The 19,715-nt window shown below is 37.8% G+C and overlaps 1 protein-coding gene across 1 annotated transcript in view; it reads left to right on the plus strand.

The window, feature by feature from the left end:
- Positions 1-19,350, plus strand: part of LOC126457253 (coiled-coil domain-containing protein 174) — a 55,184-nt gene extending 35,834 nt beyond the window's left edge. Inside the window, exons 6-8 of the mRNA XM_050093411.1 lie at positions 890-1,009; positions 15,889-16,032; positions 17,438-19,350. Coding sequence (XP_049949368.1) covers positions 890-1,009; positions 15,889-16,032; positions 17,438-17,877 — 704 coding nt within the window. The 3' untranslated portion in view covers positions 17,878-19,350. The remainder of the gene's footprint in view (positions 1-889; positions 1,010-15,888; positions 16,033-17,437) is intronic.
- The last annotated feature ends 365 nt before the right edge of the window (positions 19,351-19,715 follow it).

A 19,715-nucleotide genomic window follows, 5' to 3' on the forward strand; every position in this document is an offset into this window, starting at 1 on the left:
ATTACATGCATTGTGTTTCTGCCATATGTATCCAGTTGGATAAAATTAAATAAATAGCAAATAGGAATCTGGACAGTGATGTGCCCATGCTTGAGCACCAATGGAATTCTGCAGAGTTAGTTTTCTGCTTGATACCATGTAAGAGTACATCTTCTTTTGCTGTTATGCTTTGCTTGGTAATTCATATCTAAACATGTTAGATTATTTGTTACCACATCTAAACACACATTGTGAAGATTGTTGGTGGTATCTTTGCCCTTCTCAGTTTTAACATATGTGTAAAATATTTCCTGATAATGTTTTTTTGTGTTGGATCAAACATATTACAAATTGAGACATTCGTTTTCTCTTTTGGGAGAAAAATGGGTGAAAAAAGAGCAGAAACCAGAAGGATGAATCTTTTAGAACTTGCAGCTGTTTGATAAAGAGGAAATCTGTAAACAGACTCCAACACCAGAATGTTTTGCATTCTGATATTTCTTTCTATCTTGAATTTAATCCCTCTCAGCCAACCTGGTGCCATTAACCATGGAATGTTAAGCACTAATCTTCCAACCATTCTTCATTCTTTCCTTCCACTCTTCTATTCTCATGAACTCTCCCTGTTTTAATGTTCTCAAGGCTCTAGATTCATCTTTAAAGGCTTTATGCTTCTGTTTGAGATGCTGCTATCAGTGAGTCTCCCTTTACATTGTTTTATTATTACTTAAACTTAATGACTATTGTGACACTTATAAATCTGCTAGTAGTTGACAGCAATATTTAGAAAAAGTCTAATGTTTAGCTTCTGAGTTGAAGAGTAGAGTTCCAAAGTGTCTGTTGAAATGTAAGAATATCTTTCTCATTTGTTGTACATTACATAACAAATACGGTTTTCACTTACAACCAGTGTCGGAGATAGCTTCATCCATCCTCACTCCTGTCCAGGCTGCAATGGAAGCTACTCAGAAGGATGTCTTAGCGCGAAGAACAGAACAGTTAGAAAACAGGGAAAAGGAGGAGGAAACTGGTAAGCTATGCGTGCAGCATTCACGTTCATATTAGAATAAGTAAGAATTGTTTAATACTTTTGAATTCAAGTTATTGTGTTTCATTCCATTTTTATGCTCTCTCATGTCAGCACATTATGTCTCTCTTTACGTATTTCAAATATTTTGTGTGGTCAGATATTTGAGCCATTAATTTCCATGCATGTGTGAATATATTGGATTGTCAGTATACCTCCTTGATGAAAAACAGGAGTAGGGTGTAAGAAATCCGCTGGACACAGAATTGTGAAAGTATTACTTTTCTCTGACAATTCATAAATGAGCAGTGGAGAGCAAACCTGCCTGTTATTACATACAGTCTTATGCTGATAAGAAAATAATGCCAACATGAAACGACAATCAAATATGAAATACTACTGGGAACAAACTGATTAAAAAAGGATTTGCTTCTCAAAAATCAATTTCTGTATTTTGTTGAAGGTTTATATTCGTGAAAGGGACATTATGGGGCTGCTCTGTCCTCTTAAGATATTCTGCATACTTATAGGACTTGTAGGTCACTGTTCAAACATCAGTTTGCTAAAGCAGTACAGTGCTATTCTCATACAAATGCAAAAAAAAAGGTGCCTTTGAAAATCTGAAGATTTTAGAGGACTGTTAAGTACAAAACATTTCAAGCATTTTAACAGAGTTGCAATTATAGCAGTCTCTGTGATGTCGAAGTCTTGTATAATCACAAAGTTGGTAATTATATTTTCAGCAGTAGCAGCAAGTTTTTTCATTTTTATTTGAAATCTACATTTATTTTCAAATGTAAATTCAGTTAACAAATATTGAATCACTTAAAAAAAACATCTTTTTTATTATTAATTACTATTGCATAAAAAGGAGAGTTGTGTTGTGGTCTTCAGTCCAAAGGCTGGTTTTACGCAGCTCTCTATACTAGTTTGTCTGTGCAAACCTCTTCATATCTGCATAATTACTGCAAGCAACATGCATTTGAACCTTCTTACTGTATTCAAGTCATGGTGTCCATCTACAATTTTTACCTCCCCCGATTTCCTTCCATTATGAAACTGACGATTCCTTGATGCCTCAGAATATGTGCTATCAATCTTTCCTTTCTTTTAGTCAAGTTGTGCCACAAATTTCTTTTTTCCCCAGATTGATTCAGTACTTTCTCATTAGGTATTTGATTCACTCCTTCAATTTTCAACATTCTTCTGTAGCACCACGTACAAAAGCTTTTATTCCCATTTGTCTAAACTGTTTATCAGCCATGTTTCAGTTCCATACAAGGCTATGCTCAATGCAAATACCTTCAAAAAAACTTCCTAACATTTAAATTCATATTTGATATTAATGAATTTCCCATTATCAGAAATGTTTCTTTTGCTACTAGCAGTCTGCGCCTTATATCCTCTCTACTATTTTCTACTCATATAATGATTTTCATCTACTACTTTTAGTATCTTGTTTCCTGATCTAATACCCCCAGTATTGCCTCATTTAATTCAACTAAATTCCATTGGCCTTGTTTTACATTTGTTGATATATATATAACCTTTTTTCAAGACGCTAGTCATTCATTCAACTATTCTGAAACTCCATTCATTGCCATGTCTGATAGAATTACATGACCTTTGGCAATCTTGCAGACCTTTTTTTATCAATTCACAGTATATTAAAATTTAGTACAAATATAGAAAATATTACATAGGAAATAAAATACTTTTCTATTTATAGAGATTGAACATTATATAGTCTTCACATTTAACAATAACGCCCTTTGTGCTTCGGTATCAAATTTCAGTTTACTTTTCCAATTATTAGTAATTAAAAATAGAAAAGGGTGTTTTTAAATGTGGTTCAATATTTGTTAATTAACTTTTCCACTTGAAAATAAGTACAGAATTCCACACACACACACACACACACACACATACAGAAAAAAAACCAAGAATGAAACCAGCAACTTCACGATTATAAGACTTTTACACTATGCACTCAGATTACAGTGACCCTGTTAAAATGCTCAGAATGTTTTGTGCTGAGCAGTGCTCCAAAATCTTTGAATATTTGAAGGTGATTTTTTTGAGTTTGTTTGAGGATTGGGTTGTACTGATTTGGGAAATTTATATTTGGGCACTGACCTAAAAGTCCTGTAATTATGAAGAACATCTGAGAGAGTAGAGCAGCCTGTAAGATTATATTAGGCCTCTACTAGGTAACTGCAGTATGTAATGCAAACTGTTTGTAGGTGGCCTGCAAACTGTATTAATTTGGCCGTACAAATATGCAATATTAGCCACATGAATGCAATACAGCCTATCACACTTCAGTGATAAATCTGACTGGATCAAGTCCACCAGTCATAGTCATGAGTTATGTCTTGCCTCTCCAGTCTAGCTGTTGGAAATTCTCTCCTTTAGCAAGGAGTGCATGAAGTCACCTTAGGGGAGAGAAGCACACATTGAAAAATTCCCATCATATTTAGCTACTGTAGATGATAAAGATTGCTGTGGGTTTGATGAAGAAGAATGTTCCAAGGTTGCCAGTCTTCATCAGACATTTACACACATTCACCTCAGTGCTGGCACTCAGTAATTGGACACAAGGTTTCATTTTCCTAAACTCTGCAGTTGTGCCTTTTTATTTAACCACAGGCCTGAAATGTGATCTCACCTGAATGGGATAACAGGGCAAATTATTTTCAATAGTATTGCAACATGAGCCTAGCAAGCATTTGCTGTCAGGGTTGCTTGTTTGGCAAAATAGCATGAAACAGTTGTAACTGGCACCATAACCAAACATGAACTGTGTATTTTGCCATATTCAGCATTCTTGCTGCAACATAAATGACATTTTGCATGCTTCTTGCTTAAGGTACTTGACTTAGTGTCGTCCTGCATGGTTTCAGACTGTTTTTCCATTGTAATTCAACATTTCCTCTTTGATTGTTGCTAGTCACCATACTGGATAGTCTAAAGAAGGATTGGACGTATACCACGATGAATCCAAAAATGTAAACAACATTAAAGACACTAAACAGATTTCAGTTTGACAAGTTGCAATGTGCACTTTTGCCTTTTCTTGAAAGAAAAACATTCTGATTCTGTACCAGTCTATGAAGTCAGCTTCATCCCTTTTTATCCATGTACTGATGCATACACAATGCGTCAGTAAGTCTGACATATTTTCCAGCAGTTTGATCCCTTTGTCGGATGTATCTTACGGGTTTGCATGAAATGTGTTGTTCCACTGATCGAGGAAGTGTGATGTTTGACTAACCACTTAGTTCTTTGTGCTGAAACTTGCTTTACCCATATTCAATTTGAAATTACATTGTTGAAAGGCAGTGAGTAAGAAAAAAGTACAGCAAATGATACTCCAGAGTTCAACTGGATAATATGTAGCTGAAAGCAAATAAAATAAATATGTTAAAAGTTGCAGACAGCAGCTATGAAAATATCTAATTTAATAAGATAGTCTAAATGTCAACACTGATCGAGGCAGGGCAGTGAGTAAGATGCCAGGCTCATATAAAGGGGATACAGCTTTCAAATCCCCGTCAGCTTTCAAATCCCCATCTGGTCATTCCTATTTTGATTTCCTGTAGTCGCTGTAAATCACTTAAAGGTAATATCAAAATGACACAGGTTGTTTCCCCGCCCAATCTGTTTCCACTTTGTGCTTATGCCTCATCTTTAATGACCTCATAATCAATGATTAGATGTTAAATAATAAGCTTCCTATCTGTGTACTGGTAGAAATGGTAGGACATAAATTCAGAAACACTGAAAATTAATTATACATTGTCTAATTATTGATTTTCCTTCTTGTGGATTGTCCCTTTCACCATAAATAGTAAAAGTACCATGCATAGCTAAAAGATATGTAAGTTATATCAGTGCTTTATGTCTTACATAGAGGAGCACTTTCACTCCTTTTTATCACTTTGGGTTACGTATATGTACATTATTTTGAACGTTTCTCTGGTTTTCAGCCAGATGTCATGTCCAGGTGATATTTCACCAACCTGACTTGTTGTCACCATCTTTATAAAGCCTCCCTCCTGCTTTCAGCCTTGGGCTGGCAGTGACTGAGCTTGACTATGCTGGCAAGGTGTTGGGTGAAGTGTGTGGTTGGGAGATGAGCCACAATCCTCAGTCTCTGTGCTGCAGTTGCCAGGTTTGCAATGCTGCTGTTTCTAAGCATATCCCTGTGGTGTTGTCTTAGCTGTTCCATTGCCGTGATGTGAGCAGATCTTTCCACAGGCTGCCGTAGTGCTTTGAGCATGAGCATGCTCAAGACTGGCTCTGAAGCCTCGCGTTGTTGGATACCGTTATCCTAATTAAAAGTTCATCATATAGCTGGATCTCTACAGGTATTGTTAAGGCATTGTCCCAGAACTGTTGACAAGGTGCATTCATAATTCATGATATGTCCTTTAGAGATGTTCTGTGCCAGCTGACTTTGTTGGTAGTTCTTTATTTATGTGACCCTTACGCTCCACACATTTTTCCTGTACCATTCACATAGTCTGGCCTGTGTACATTATCACACACTGGCATGGAATGTGGTAGATTCCTGGTTTCCAGAATTCCAGAATTGTAAGCTGTTCTTAACAGACCCCAACAAGGTTTCTGTCTTGGGTTATAGGTGAAACACGCACTTGAAATTATATTTCTGGAGCACTGCTCCATTTCACTGAAATGTTCCTGATCTAATTGATAGACCCCCACAGCAACAGGTTTTTGTTCTTCATCTGCAAGTTGTGTCCTAGACATGCTGGAGCTGATAGTTGCTGTTACAGCTCTTATGGGAAATTGTGCTACAACTCCTCTGCTAAACTATCTTGGTCAGAGATTTTGCAAGCCTTGTGCACTACTGAGCATAGGACACATTTTGGTTATGAAAAAGTGTGACAGCTGGAAGCATGCAAGTGGACAAAGATTTTGGTGGCTAAGAAGTGCAGGGCTGGGATTTTAGCAGCAGATGGGACTGAACTGAATAGAATTTATTGAAGAATTCATTTGCAACAGTAATGTTGGAAGCTACAGTGGAGATTCCATCATGGCTGCAGGACCATAGCTAGGAAGGTGACCTCAGCTGCCACCAGTCACCTAATAATGAACTACAACACCTTCCTATAGTTGAGATCAGTATAAGAATGAGGGCCCACTTAAAACATTAGTACCCTTCAAATATGACAGACAACACAACAAGATTAGAGGCTTTGTATCAAAGATATTTTGAAAAGGTTTTACTTTTGAAATTCCATAAATCAGGGTGTATATGACCCAGGACAACTGGAAGATCTGGGAAAAATTGGGAGAAAACCGAGAAAAATCTGGGAATTTTTTAGAATCCCAGGAAGTTTTCATTGTTTTACTTTTCAGTTAAATTTTTGTGATTCTGACTGGTAAGAACCAATACTTTAAGAAAGGACACTACTGTATCCCGCTTCTGCAGAATAATACTGCAGTAACAAAACATGAACGAGAGGGGGGAAGGGGAAAAAAAACAACAACAACAACGAAAATAAAACTTAAGTCGCAAAGGAAATGTGCAATATACAACAACAAAACACAGTGCTCATACAAGCGTCTGCCAACAGCAAAGTGTGTCAAAGGCTTTGGGAAGACTATACAATCCTTTCTAACAACAAATTGCCTCTGATAACCGTGATGTGAGAACTGTTTACATTAGATTCGTTTGAGCAGTTGCGGGCGGGCTCTTGCGCATGCGCAGTTGAGTCACATATGAGTGGTACTAGATTGTGGTAGTACCTTCTCCCACTTCTGGCTAAAGATGTGTGGCTGGGCGCCATTATCTTATATTGCCCCGGTTCGGAAATATTGTAGAACCGGGGCTGATGCACAGAGCAGTCTGAGTTGTAGTGAGGAGGTGAGTAGTCTCCACGTGACCTGTGTTTACGTTTAGTGATTTTGCTGTTTCCTCTTCATTAATTGTTCTTACATTAAATGAAAACAAAATAGATTTCTGTAGCCAGGAACTATCAAATGTATCAAAATATGTTTGCATAATTACGGAAGGCTAAAATATCTTATTAGTTTCAGGTTTTATTTCCACCTTTCTGACAGTCCAGCATTAGTCGCATTGCAGAACAAGCTATTTTTGTCAGTTTGCTAAAGAGATTTGGCTTTTATTAATCTTTTGCACCGAGACAGTCAATTTATTTGAAACGAACTGTTTAATTTCAAACTGTTGGCCAGTTTCAACTGTTCGCTGCATTTCAAGTACATGTTTTCCATCTTCTAGCTTGTATGGCATTATGCCATAATAAAGAACCAAACATGAGATAACACAGTACTGGCACTTAAGAAAATTTACATCCGAATCTGGATATACGAATGTGCACTTTAAGCCGAATTGTGCATTTTAGTATGGCTCACGAAATTCTGATGCTCTTGAAGTATCCTTGTCTTGTTTCTTTTATGACATAATGCAAGATCTTTTAATGTTTTACCATGTACGAACATGCGGGCTTCTTGCATCATCGTAGCTGCGCAAGCGCAGTGATGCCTGTTATCTGGCACTCTCTGGCAACTGCTGAAACGAACCAATTTCTAACAGGCCACGGGAAAATATTTCAAATGGTGGTTTGAAAAGCGTTACTTTCAAAGTAAATTTCCTTTTATGCAAGATGAACTATGTGCGAGAATGTACGACGAATTTCTTAATCACAGAGGGTTTGACTCTCATTTAAAAATCAAGTCTTTGAGGACGACCGTCCAGAAGAATTTCAAGTGCAGAAGATCAGACATTTACGTTGTTATTAAAAATTTTACTGGCACATTTGTGTTTTGTATCTTAAAGTGTAACACGCGCAAAAAAGATCAACATTATATGTGGAAGCTTAGCTTCTCTTGCAGCTTATTAATCTTAGAGACCAATATTATATGTGAAAGCTTTGTTTTTCTTGTGGCAACATTATGTATATTAATTTAAACCATTAACTTTTCTTATTTGTGTGCTCGTGCTACTTAAGAGTGATTTTGCTAATGGCTGACTACATCATGTCATCAGCTGGCGAGATCACGTGACATGAGCTATCACTGGTTTACAAAAGCACATAGCAATCTCAATTTCAGTGCTTCAGATAGTAACATGTGGTGTTTATTGGAATTCGAATTTATACCTTTGTAACATGAAAATATGCAGCGTACTTGTTGCTGCACATCAAAGATCTTCCCAAAACGTGTTTTTTCCCCCCTAGTTTCGTTTTCTAAAGTGCCAGGAAATTCTATGTTGGTGTATAAAACCATAAACATTCGTCGGTGTATAAAACCATAAACATTCAAAGGATTGATAAGTTTTACAGTGCCGAGGAAAAGTATACTGTCTCTTAACACTGAAAAAGTGTATTTTCACCCGGGAGAAAGTGTATTTTCAACCGGGAAATCCGGGAAAAATCCAGGAATTTTTTTTCCTTGTCCATGTATACACCCTGTAAATGCAATATGAAAGTATTTACATAGTCTTTAAAAAAAAAAAACTCTCTGTAATTGACAGTGTCTCATTTAATTAAAAATGTAGAACTGACTCCAAATTCTTCCGTTCGTTGAAAAGTTAACTTTAATCACATAACAATGAAAACGCATTTTAAATTATCAGTGTCAACAGTTTACTTTTCTTTAACAGGTTTCCACCGTAAAATATCCAAAACAAGTAAGTTTCAACTACATTCAATTTATTCTTGTCTGCGAGAACTACCCTAGCATAACAATTTACACTACATTTAACAAACCATAACATTTTACACCGCGAATAAAAACTAATGTAACTCTGATCACTAATCACCATAGGACAACGCAACACAGAACTATGAGTGCACCACCTTAATGGTAGACTATTAAGCACTATGCTTTCTGCATGCAAAAACATCAGCCCACTAGCTATTTCTCATGCAGCAGAACATAAATACTTTACACACCCTAAGATAGATAGATTTTGAAACAGGCCAGCTTAGCAGCACTAGATATGCATTGATACCATTTAAGCTAGATAACTAGGGAGCATTATGCACCACATCTAACTTAGAATTACTTGTACTTTTAATTAACTCTCGCTGGCAGTGAATATCAAAAGGCCACGCCAATGCTGCCTCATCACAAATTACCAAATCATCGGTTCCTTGCGCACATTGAGTGTGGCAAACTGTCAATACATTTTCTTGTATATTTCACCAGGATACAAAAGATTGGAATAAAGCTGAAATAATCCTAATATGTAAGAAAGGTAGTACTAAAGATATAAACTATTGCCCTATTAGCTTCCTGTCTATACTGTACAAGGTTTTTATTGGAATCCTGACTATCAGATTGAGCACTACACTCATCCTGGCCCAACCCATTGAATAAGCTGGGTTACATCCAGTGTTTAGCACAATTGATTGTACCCTTACACTGAGTGAAAGAATTAGTAGAACTGATGAGTAACATCTACCTCTTTGCCTTGCCCTCATAGTTTTTGAAAAGCCAATTGATTCAGTCACCCACCTGTGTTTGAGGCCTTAACAGAACAAACAATAGAGTAGGCCTATACTAAAATATTATACAACATATACAAAACCTCCAGTGTTTGTGAATGTAGTTGATGAAACCAATGAATTTCCCATTGAAAAGGTTGCGAAACAAGGTGACTGTATCTCCAGAACTATTTTTAACAGTCCTTTAAAAAACAATGTCTAAATTGGATTAGAAAACAAAGGGAATCCAAATTCTGCAAAAGAGATTAAATATCCTGAGGTTCAGCACTGATGCTGTTCAATTTGCAAATAGTATAGCAGAACTTCAAATATTGGTTTGTAAACTTGCATTAGCCTGCTCTGAACTTGGCCTAAAAATGCAGTATAATAAAACTAAGCTCATGATGAGTGAATGGACACCAGAGGGAAGTATGCAACTGCAAAGGATCACAGAATATGTCTGTTTGAGTCAGCTGCTAAATATGAAAGAAGATATAAAACTAGAAATATTTCTACATATTAATTTAGGCTGGAAACTGCCCACAGGAAGACAGGAAGAAACCAGTTGATATCAGATATAACAAAGTCAGTGACATAATGGAAAGAATGAATATCTTGAAAAGGCAGTGGGCTGGTCATGTCCCATGAAGAAAAGGTGGCAGGTGGTCAAAACAAGTACTAGACTGGAGCCCACTTTACCAAAAAAGACAGAGACTTAAGAAATAGAGCCAGATTGAATTAGCAATGTAAAGTTCAAGATCAGCAGAAATGGAAGAAGCTGCAAGGATCCTATGTTGAACACAAACTCAGAAGCCACACCACAAAGTGTTCAAACTGGTTGATGATGAAGATGATAATGTGATGACATAAGGCTTGTAATACTTTCACAGGCTCAATCCTCCACTTTTATCTCACGTATGGTACCAGAAAAACAAGTCTAAGCAAGAATTGCAAATATGGTCTTGCTCAATCAACACACGTGTATAAATGTGTAATTATGGGAGTGTAAAATGTCCCCATAGGACACTTACAGCTGTGAGCACATATAGGGAGAGAATTAATAGCACATGGCTTGCTATTAACACCAAGTCAGACAAACAGAATAACAGCAACACCATGTGACACTGCTTCAACAACTGACATGGGCCGCACTTCCATGCAAGTATGTGACGTCAGACACACACAACACTGACCTTGTTCCGTAGCTGTTGATGGTCCACATAACCCACCATAGGAAGCCCATAGTTAATTTGCAGCATCTGCTGTCTAGTAGCTTCCACAAAATTTCAGTCCTGAGTGCTGCGCAAACAGTAGTACCGTTTTTCAGTATATTTTCCCTAACACTTGCCAAAACAGTGAAGTCAAGGAGTTCACAGTGACAACACTGGACAAAATTCAGATGGCAGAGCACTCACAATTTCGCCAACCAGTGTGTGTGTGTGTGTGTGTGTGTGTGTGTGTGTGTGTGTGTCTACAAAAAGCTACCATCAACTGTGGTGATGACGCTGAATAGAAACAATAGCAGACCCAAGGTACAACACAAAACCAATCAACTCAACATAAATGAAACAACAGTCTTCATTCAGTAACCAGGTATCCCATCTTTTGTAATATCCTCCTATCAAAACCGATAATTCAAACAAATCATGTGGAAACCAAGGTGCAAGAACTGGAGCTCTACAATTTGGCCATGGACATCGAGTATTAACACTTTGCCCTATTATGTCCGAGCCACACCTCACTACACTACAGAGAAGTCTCACTTGCACTAAGTCACAGGGCCAATAGACAGCTTCTCACCTCAGCTGTGTGCCACACATCTGCCACAGAGGAACCCCCCTTTGACAGCCTAGAAGCTAATTGCCAATCAGTACCCCCAAGAGTTGCAGCTACCAAGCAGGCACACGAATTAAAATCACTAAGAATGATGGATATCCAGCACACAAGTACAAATCTGTATGTGTTGGTTCACAGTAACTGCTGAGGAGTTGGTTATTTTCTTATGTCTCAGTCGTGAATATGACATTTGGTGTAGTGAGTTCTGATGTTGCTAACGGTCTTGTAGGTCACGTTGCCCATGCAGTCAGATTTTGAACATATCATCTACATATTAGAAGAAATGTCAGGACTTGCAGACCACTGGCTCTAGCGCTTCTTCTTCAAGTGCCTCCATCAATTTGTGGGCCACCACTGGTAATAGCAGACAGCCTTCAACACTCTGCTAGCTTGATTGTAATAATTCCCATCAAACAGAACATAGGTAGGACACGAGCACAAATTCAAAAAGTTTTATTAATGATGGCTCAAAGTTTATCTATGAGATTTAAGAGGTATGCTAATGAAGAGGGAAACCACATCAAAGCTCAATTTGATATTTTCATGCCCTAGTCAGTTATTCTGAAGTGTATGAATGTGTGATGGACATATCTGAAAGAACAGACACCATGCATTCATATAATGATGAACAATTAAGCTACCTTCTTCAGTGCAGATTCACAAGTACGTCCAACCTCCTGCGGGAATCTCAGAGTACTGAGTATGGAGGAAATGGACAGGGACTGTGGATAGGTGACGTTCGGTGGGAATGTGTGTCGGCTGTGAAGTGTGCCGAGATAGTCTGTGGAGTTGCAGTAACACTGTGTCCCAGATGGCACAGTGGTTAATACGCCTACCTAGTAAGCAGGAAATCCTAGGTTTGAATCCCGGTCCGGCACACATTTTCACTCATCACCACTGATTCTAATTAATATCCCAATGCAGCTGACATCAGTAATGCTTTCCCATTCCTTTCCTTGCCCCCCCCCCCTCTCCACCTTCAATTTACATATAATATTCTGAAGTAGCTGGATGAATTGCACTGAATTCCATATTTGGTACTAGCATTTGCTTTAATGGTGCTGAATATTGCTGTCAGGTATTTTTCTACTTCATATGTTTGTTGTGCCAGTGTGACTTACAATAGCACAGAGTGAGGTCCCTTCTTTATGGATTTTAGGTAGTCTGTTAAATGTACATCTACATACATACTGCCAGTGCACCATCATATTCTGCAAGCTGCTGTATGGTGCATTGCGGAGGGTACCTTGTGTCACTACTAATCAACTTCATATGCCGGTTCTCTAAATTTTTTTCATTAGTGTTTTGTGAAATTCCTCCAGGAGTTCCCATTTGAGATCATGAACTATCTCCATGATACTCAATTATTGAGGGGACCTATCAGTAACAGATCTAGCACCCTGTCTCTGATTTGCTTCAATGTCTTCCTTTAACCTGATCTGGTTGGAATCCCATACACTTAAGCAATGCTCAAGAATGGTGCACCAGTGTTCTATACATAATATCCTTTACAGATAAACTGCACTATCCTAAAACTCTCCCAGTAAACCAAAGTTGACCCTTCGCCCCCTCCTAGTACTGTATTTATATCCTAATTCCATTTAATATCGCTCTGCAACATAACTCCCAGACATTTAATTGATGTGACCATGACAAGAAGCACCCTGGTAATACTGTATTCAGGTATTATGGCATTGTTGATCCTGGTCATCTGCATTAATTTACATTTTTCTACATTTACAGCAAGCTGCCATTCATCACACACATGTCTAGGAGGCACAACTGCTTGTGGACCAAGTCTTTTTACCATCTTATCTCGGAAAGTCTTGTGCAGAAGGTTGTTGGTCTTCTTCTTCAATTTGCATCTACTGTAGGTGTTGCACTCTAATAGGCCATACATTTTCTGCTTATACAGGGTGTTACAAAAAGGTACGGCCAAACTTTCAGGAAACATTCCTCACACACTAAGAAAGAAAATATGTTATGTGGACATGTGTCCGGAAATGCTTACTTTCCATGTTAGAGCTCATTTTATTACTTCTCTTCAAATCACAATATTCATGGAATGGAAACACACAGCAACAGAACGTACCAGCGTGACTTCAAACACTTTGTTACAGGAAATGTTCAAAATGTCCTCCGTTAGCGAGGATACATGCACCCACCCTCCGTCGCATGGAATCCCTCATGCGCTGATGCAGCCCTGGAGAATGGCGTATTGTATCACAGCCATCTACAATACGAACACGAAGAGTCTCTACATTTGGCACTGGGGTTGCGTAGACAAGAGCTTTCAAATGCCCCCATAAATGAAAGTCAAGAGGGTTGAGGTCAAGAGAGCATGGATGCCATGGAATTGGTCCGCCTCTACCAATCCGTCGGTCACCGAATCTGTTGTTGAGAAGTGTATGAACACTTCAACTGAAATGTGCAGGAGCTCCATCGTGCATGAACCACATGTTGTGTCGTACTTGTAAAGGCACAAGTTCTAGCAGCACAGGTAGAGTATCCCATATGAAATCATGATAATGTGCTCCACTGAGTGTAGGTGGACGAAACTAAAATGAGCTCTAACATGGAAATTAAGCGTTTCCGGACTCATGTCCCCTTAACATCTTTTCTTTATTTGTGCCATACCTTTTTGTAACACCCTGTATACTTGAAGCAGTAGCGGGAGTGTAGGATTTCCTTTATCTGCAGGGAGGATTTATGTCTTTCAGAATCTTGTTGAAGGCATTTAAGAATTTTTCTTTCTTCTCTAGAGAACATTGCTTTCGGGGGAACGGTCCTTACAAGTGTACACATGTTTCTTGCTGTATTTCCTTCACTGCATCTGATTGGAGGGCAAGAGCAACTTGTTCCAGCACTAATAAAATTTGCCTTTTGTTGTGTTGCCAGATTCACTGCAAAATTTAGTCCCTTTCCTAATACAGTTAATTTAACAGTGTCAATTTTTTTCTCTCTCTACAGTTGATAACAGTTATCAATGTTCTTTACATGTTGGTTTAGTCACAAGACATTCTTATTTTGTGGCTATCTGCATGTTGCCAGTTGCCGTGGTATGTTAGCTTGAGATCAAAAGACTGGATCTATAGTCTTCCACATGTGAAGAGAGAATTGTTGATTACATCTGCAGGTGAAACAGGCCAACACATTCTGGGATTGCATCCTGAAATAATCTGAAGAGACCCAGCTATGCAATAAACTTATAAATGACAGTGGTTTCCAACTAAGTAAGGCTTGGCATCCAGTCTTGACTGTGGTCAAAGCGCAATGGCACTCTGTGGAAAGATTCATTTGGGCACAGCAATTGAACAGCTAAGACCACACTACATAGACACATATCCTATTCATCAGCAATGTTCTGACCCTGGTGGTGGCAGCATAGAGACTGATGAACACAACTCATGTCCCGACTGCACCTTTTCCCTGCCATCTCACCAACAGAGCCACTGCCTGGCAGCACTACTACCCTGTGACTGACAGCAAGAGGGTGGGGATACAATGGCCCAATGGAAAATAGTTATCAAGATGTCCCAAGGATGATAACAGGTCTACTTGCTAAAGTATCACACCAACTGGATGATGACTGCAGGCTGAATATAAGAGAAGGATTCAGAATTATTGTGATTGGGGAAAATTTAAAATGAAACATATTTATATTATCATTCATTTTAATATACTGCTTTTCACTACATATGTTTTGCATTTTTCAATTCTGTTTTCTTTTTCTCTCTGGAGATGTGAAATCAACTTAAATGGTTACTTTCTGAAAGATTGAAACAGCATTATAGACCATGACTGAAACCTATAGCTTGTTTTTTCATGTGCCACTTGCACAAGTCTCGAAGGCTGACACATAGTTGCAGTCTACAAGTACAAATTCCCCCACCTTTTTGATTTCCACACAGGCTCTTAGGACTATGGCGCCTTAAACAGAAGGGCCCAGCCACAGCTCAAACTTGATTCCGGAATGATTTTGTTAATAATTACTTCTCAGTTGCTGTAGCCATCAGATATTGAATATAAGGTAGTTGGAGATAATTTTGTGGTGAAATCTGTAGACAGTGTGAAAATTGCTGGTAGGACTTAGACACGATTTAAATATCTCAACAATAGATGTTTAGATTTATATCACAACACCAAACACTTAGCTTACTCTGCCAGTGTGTTGAAAACCATAGTGATAGACAAGTAAAAGGTGTAAAATTACAAAAACATCACACATTCATAAATATTATGTCACATTTAGTTCATTAAGGCAATATTTTGTGTAACCAAAAGTACATGTACCCTGCCCCCACGTCACAGAGGTGTTTACTGCAGAAATGATAAGAATAGGCAAAAATTATATGAGCTTGATTTCTATTTACTATGAAGCACATACTGAGGAATGTTTTCCATTTCTGTTTATCAAATGTGATTTACTAATGGTGTACTAATAAATGCCTTCCTCTCCATTATACCAGAATATCTAAGAAGATTAGCTGACAGTAATAAATGACTTACAGATCTATAACATCCTTTTGGAAACATTGTGATTCACAGCACTCTCCTTTGTTGTTTCAGAAGGTGCTGTCATAGGACCAACATATGTGAGGACCGAGCAGGAGGAGGAGGAGAAGGAGGAGGATGATTCGATAAGGAAGTCTCATATCCGTCCCTGGGACGAAGGAAAAGAGGGTATTGCTTCTAAATATCATAACGGATTTGGTAAGTAATTAATGTCTTTATTATGAGTAAGGGGTTTTGGATATTTTAAGTTAGGTAAGGTGACTGAAATATGCGTAGTTTGAGGGCCAGTGTACTTATTGCATATATTGCATAATACAGGCACTTTATCTGTGGCTGTGCATTTTTACTGACAATTCAGTATTGGTCATACCAGTATAAAATACTGTACCAGACCTACAGGTCTGTTGGTAATTCATGATCGTCTCAAACTGGTCACTCTTCCTGTGGTTACATAAGATTTTCCAGTGCTATAGCTGAAGAATTTGTGTCATCAGGGCACATACAGTAAATTTTACAAATGGACTGCTTGTGTAGGTAAGAATCATAGGGTAAGGAGGGAGACATAGTTAGGATATCATGTGACTGTGCCATATGTTTAATACAGAGCTTGAAAGCCTGGTCAAAGATTATTCTGAGAGACATGTAAATTATCCTTGGTATTATTGACCTCATTTGAGGGCTTGACTCGAGAAAGCCATATCTTTGTAATATCATCTGATGAAAATACTAACATTAGAAACATTAGCTTATCAATCTTGAATTCCTCTAGAAACATAAGTAGCCAGCACTTACTGCAGAAAAAAAAACTCTGAAATTTGTATTGAACTGCAGACTCACATGAGAACTGAGAATACACTAAGCTCCCTGTTGCTTTCTGCATTTATATAGAAAACAATGTGACACTTTTAACAATGTACTGGAAATTGCTGTACAGTTTGCTTTTCTGTCTGGACATCTCTAAATACCTGGTCTTGATCAGGGCCACAGTATATACCAGAGACAATATTTTTTGACAGTCATAGAAATGGGGATTATGAAAATATTTTTCCAAACTTGTACTGTTCTCTGTTTCTTGATCTCACTTTTCAGATATCACATCATTTCATAAGATGTTCCGCAAGAAGGAGCATCCAGCATCTTATTATGCTTTCTTTACATGTTAATGTATGATTCAGAATAAGGCAGTCCTACTTTTTTACAGTTGACTTACGAAGAGTATGGGTGTCTTCCTTGATTGTACAAATCGACCAATGAAAAAGAATTGTGACTCCCAAAACCTTTCAGTTAAACAATCATTCATGCTGATATCACAGATGTTTCTGGATTCTGTGTGTGCATCAGATTTAATTGTAAATTTCTGTTCAATAGTAAGATAATGGCAGTTCAATGTAATTGCAGAAATGCAGTGGAAAACTTCCCCACCCTTCCCTTCCAAGTTTTGTTGTTGTTCTTGTGAACCACATTTCACCACATGTTTAAACACATCTGACAATTTGCATTTGTAGTAAGTTGTTTCCTAGAAAGAAAACGTTGTTTGTGGTAAAATTGTAGTAAGCATTATTTCCTTCATGCTGCTTTTCTAATTGTATTATTACTATTACAGTGCGATCTGCAGAAAAGGAAGTTATGTCACAAGAAAAGTGGATAGAAAAGAAGAGGGAGGAACGACAGCAGGAATTTTCTCCACTACAAGAGCCAGACAAGCCAGGTGTTAATCTTGTTGAGGAATCACTTCCAGCTGCATCAAAAAATACTCTGTTCTTCTCCTCGAGGAAAAAAGTGTTCTCAAATCCAACTCCTTCTCATAACAAGTTAATCAACAAATTTCAGAACAGTGATGCTGCTGAAGTAGGTTCTCATGCTGTTTCGTATGCTCCCCCCATAAGTGAAACTGGACATCATCCTACATTAAATACAGATCCATATGCTGGTATGTCTCCGGCTGAAATTTCGGAAGCAGTGGAAGCAGGTCTGAAGTACCTCAGGCAGAAAGCAGAGGAGAAACAAACAAAGCCAGAGAAGGGTCTTATGAGCATTGTTTAAATATGAAAGCTGTCTTGGCTAGTAATAACTGACTACATTTCTCATTGATAAAAACATTCTTGATAAGTTATTGCCTGGTACAAGTCATATTTTCCTAGAAAATGGCACCATTGTCCAAACAGATATTCAGATCCCATCATTGATGTAAAGTATTGTGTCGTTAGATGTTTTTAGGTACAGAAGTAGATGGAAGCTGTGAGCCTTAGATTCTTGCTGTGTGACAACTGGTTGAACATTTGCATGGAATTTTCCAAGGAGTCTCTATGATGACTTCCATGTGTGCCCAAGTGCTATCAGGAAACAGGATGATTCCACTTCTCATTATTTCCTTCCTTTTATTTTGTAAGGCCCATCAAAGGCATTGCCAAATTTGACAGCAAACTTTAGTTTATACACTGCCTTGCCTGTCAGGAAACAAAAGATTGTATGCTTGTCTTCGTTGAAATAGACTTTTTGGGTTTATTAGCATTCATGGAAAGCATGTATTTCTACCATTGCATTGTTTGTTGCCTAATTTGAAACCTTTATGTTATTGCTTAACACAACTTGACCAAGAAATGTATTCGTTTTACTTAATACTGTTAGAAGAAGTCAAGTGAGGGGCCCATTTATTGCTCATTCTCTTTATCAAATAAAATTCCAGTTGCCTGGTGCAAACTCAGTTTCTTCTTTTCTCATGGTAGTGTCAGAGGTGCATGAATAAATGTCTGACATCAAAAAGGAATACACACAATTCACGCAGTGTGAGTTGTTGATTTGTATACTCAGCTTCCTTTATTCTTTACAAAAGCTTCTTTGAGACCACAGACATTTTACTTTTCCCATGGTTATCATCCATATTTCCTTTGACTCTCATGAACTGTCAGCACAAATTCAAAACAGTATGTCAGTACATAATATTTCTGTGAACATATATAATTGAAGACATGTACAGAAAAATGTAAAAGCTTAGAGATAAGTGTTGCCATCCATTGTTGGGTATGGGAACTATCAAAATTGACATTGGTCTCTCTCCTAAGTGATATCGAGGGTTGAGACCAATGTCAGTTTTGATAGTTCTCATACCTAGCAACAGATGGCAGCACTTATCTCTAAGTGTTTACATTTGAGGATTAGAATATTTTTCTGTGCATGTTTTCAGTTTATCTATGAAGATTCACACAAGACTTATCACTTTATGCAAAGAAATCAGTTGACACTTCACATGTTCAGCCTTAAGTGTTACCATTGAGGAATTCTTTTGGGCCAGTAAACTATGTATCTGTACTTTACAACAACCTTCACACACTTTACTTTACAACAACCTTCACACACTGATACTCTGAAAGTCAGATGAGATGTAGTGGTGCTGTGGCCAAATGACAGACACAGCTGTGTGTATCTAATGTAGATTTGTACATTGTTAATAAAAGAAAAAAACTAATTTTATTTCTTACAGAAAATTGAATGTAAAAAAAAAAATAAAAAAATAAAAAGCTGAAAATGGTGATTTTCCTTAAATTCCTCCAGTGGTTCCTTGAACAGCACACGTGTGTGTGTGTGTGTGTGTGTGTGTGTGTGTGTGTGTGTGTGAGAGAGAGAGAGAGAGAGAGAGAGAGAGAGAGAGAGAGAGAGAGAGAGAGCGTGCATGCCAGTTCTCAGCCTTAAGTGCCATTGAATGTTATATTCATCAAGTGTAATAACTGGCAAATGAGCAGCACAATAGTAACCAGAGATATTTGATTTATTTTTGTGTTACAATTATAATTGTCCCAACCTCGGTAGAGTCTGTAAACTCCATAAATTGAAGTGGTAGTGAGGTTATAAACGGAAACTTTACATATAGTAAAATGCAAAAG

This window comes from Schistocerca serialis, chromosome 2 (assembly GCF_023864345.2).
Source record: "Schistocerca serialis cubense isolate TAMUIC-IGC-003099 chromosome 2, iqSchSeri2.2, whole genome shotgun sequence".
Taxonomy (NCBI): Eukaryota; Metazoa; Arthropoda; class Insecta; order Orthoptera; family Acrididae; genus Schistocerca; species Schistocerca serialis.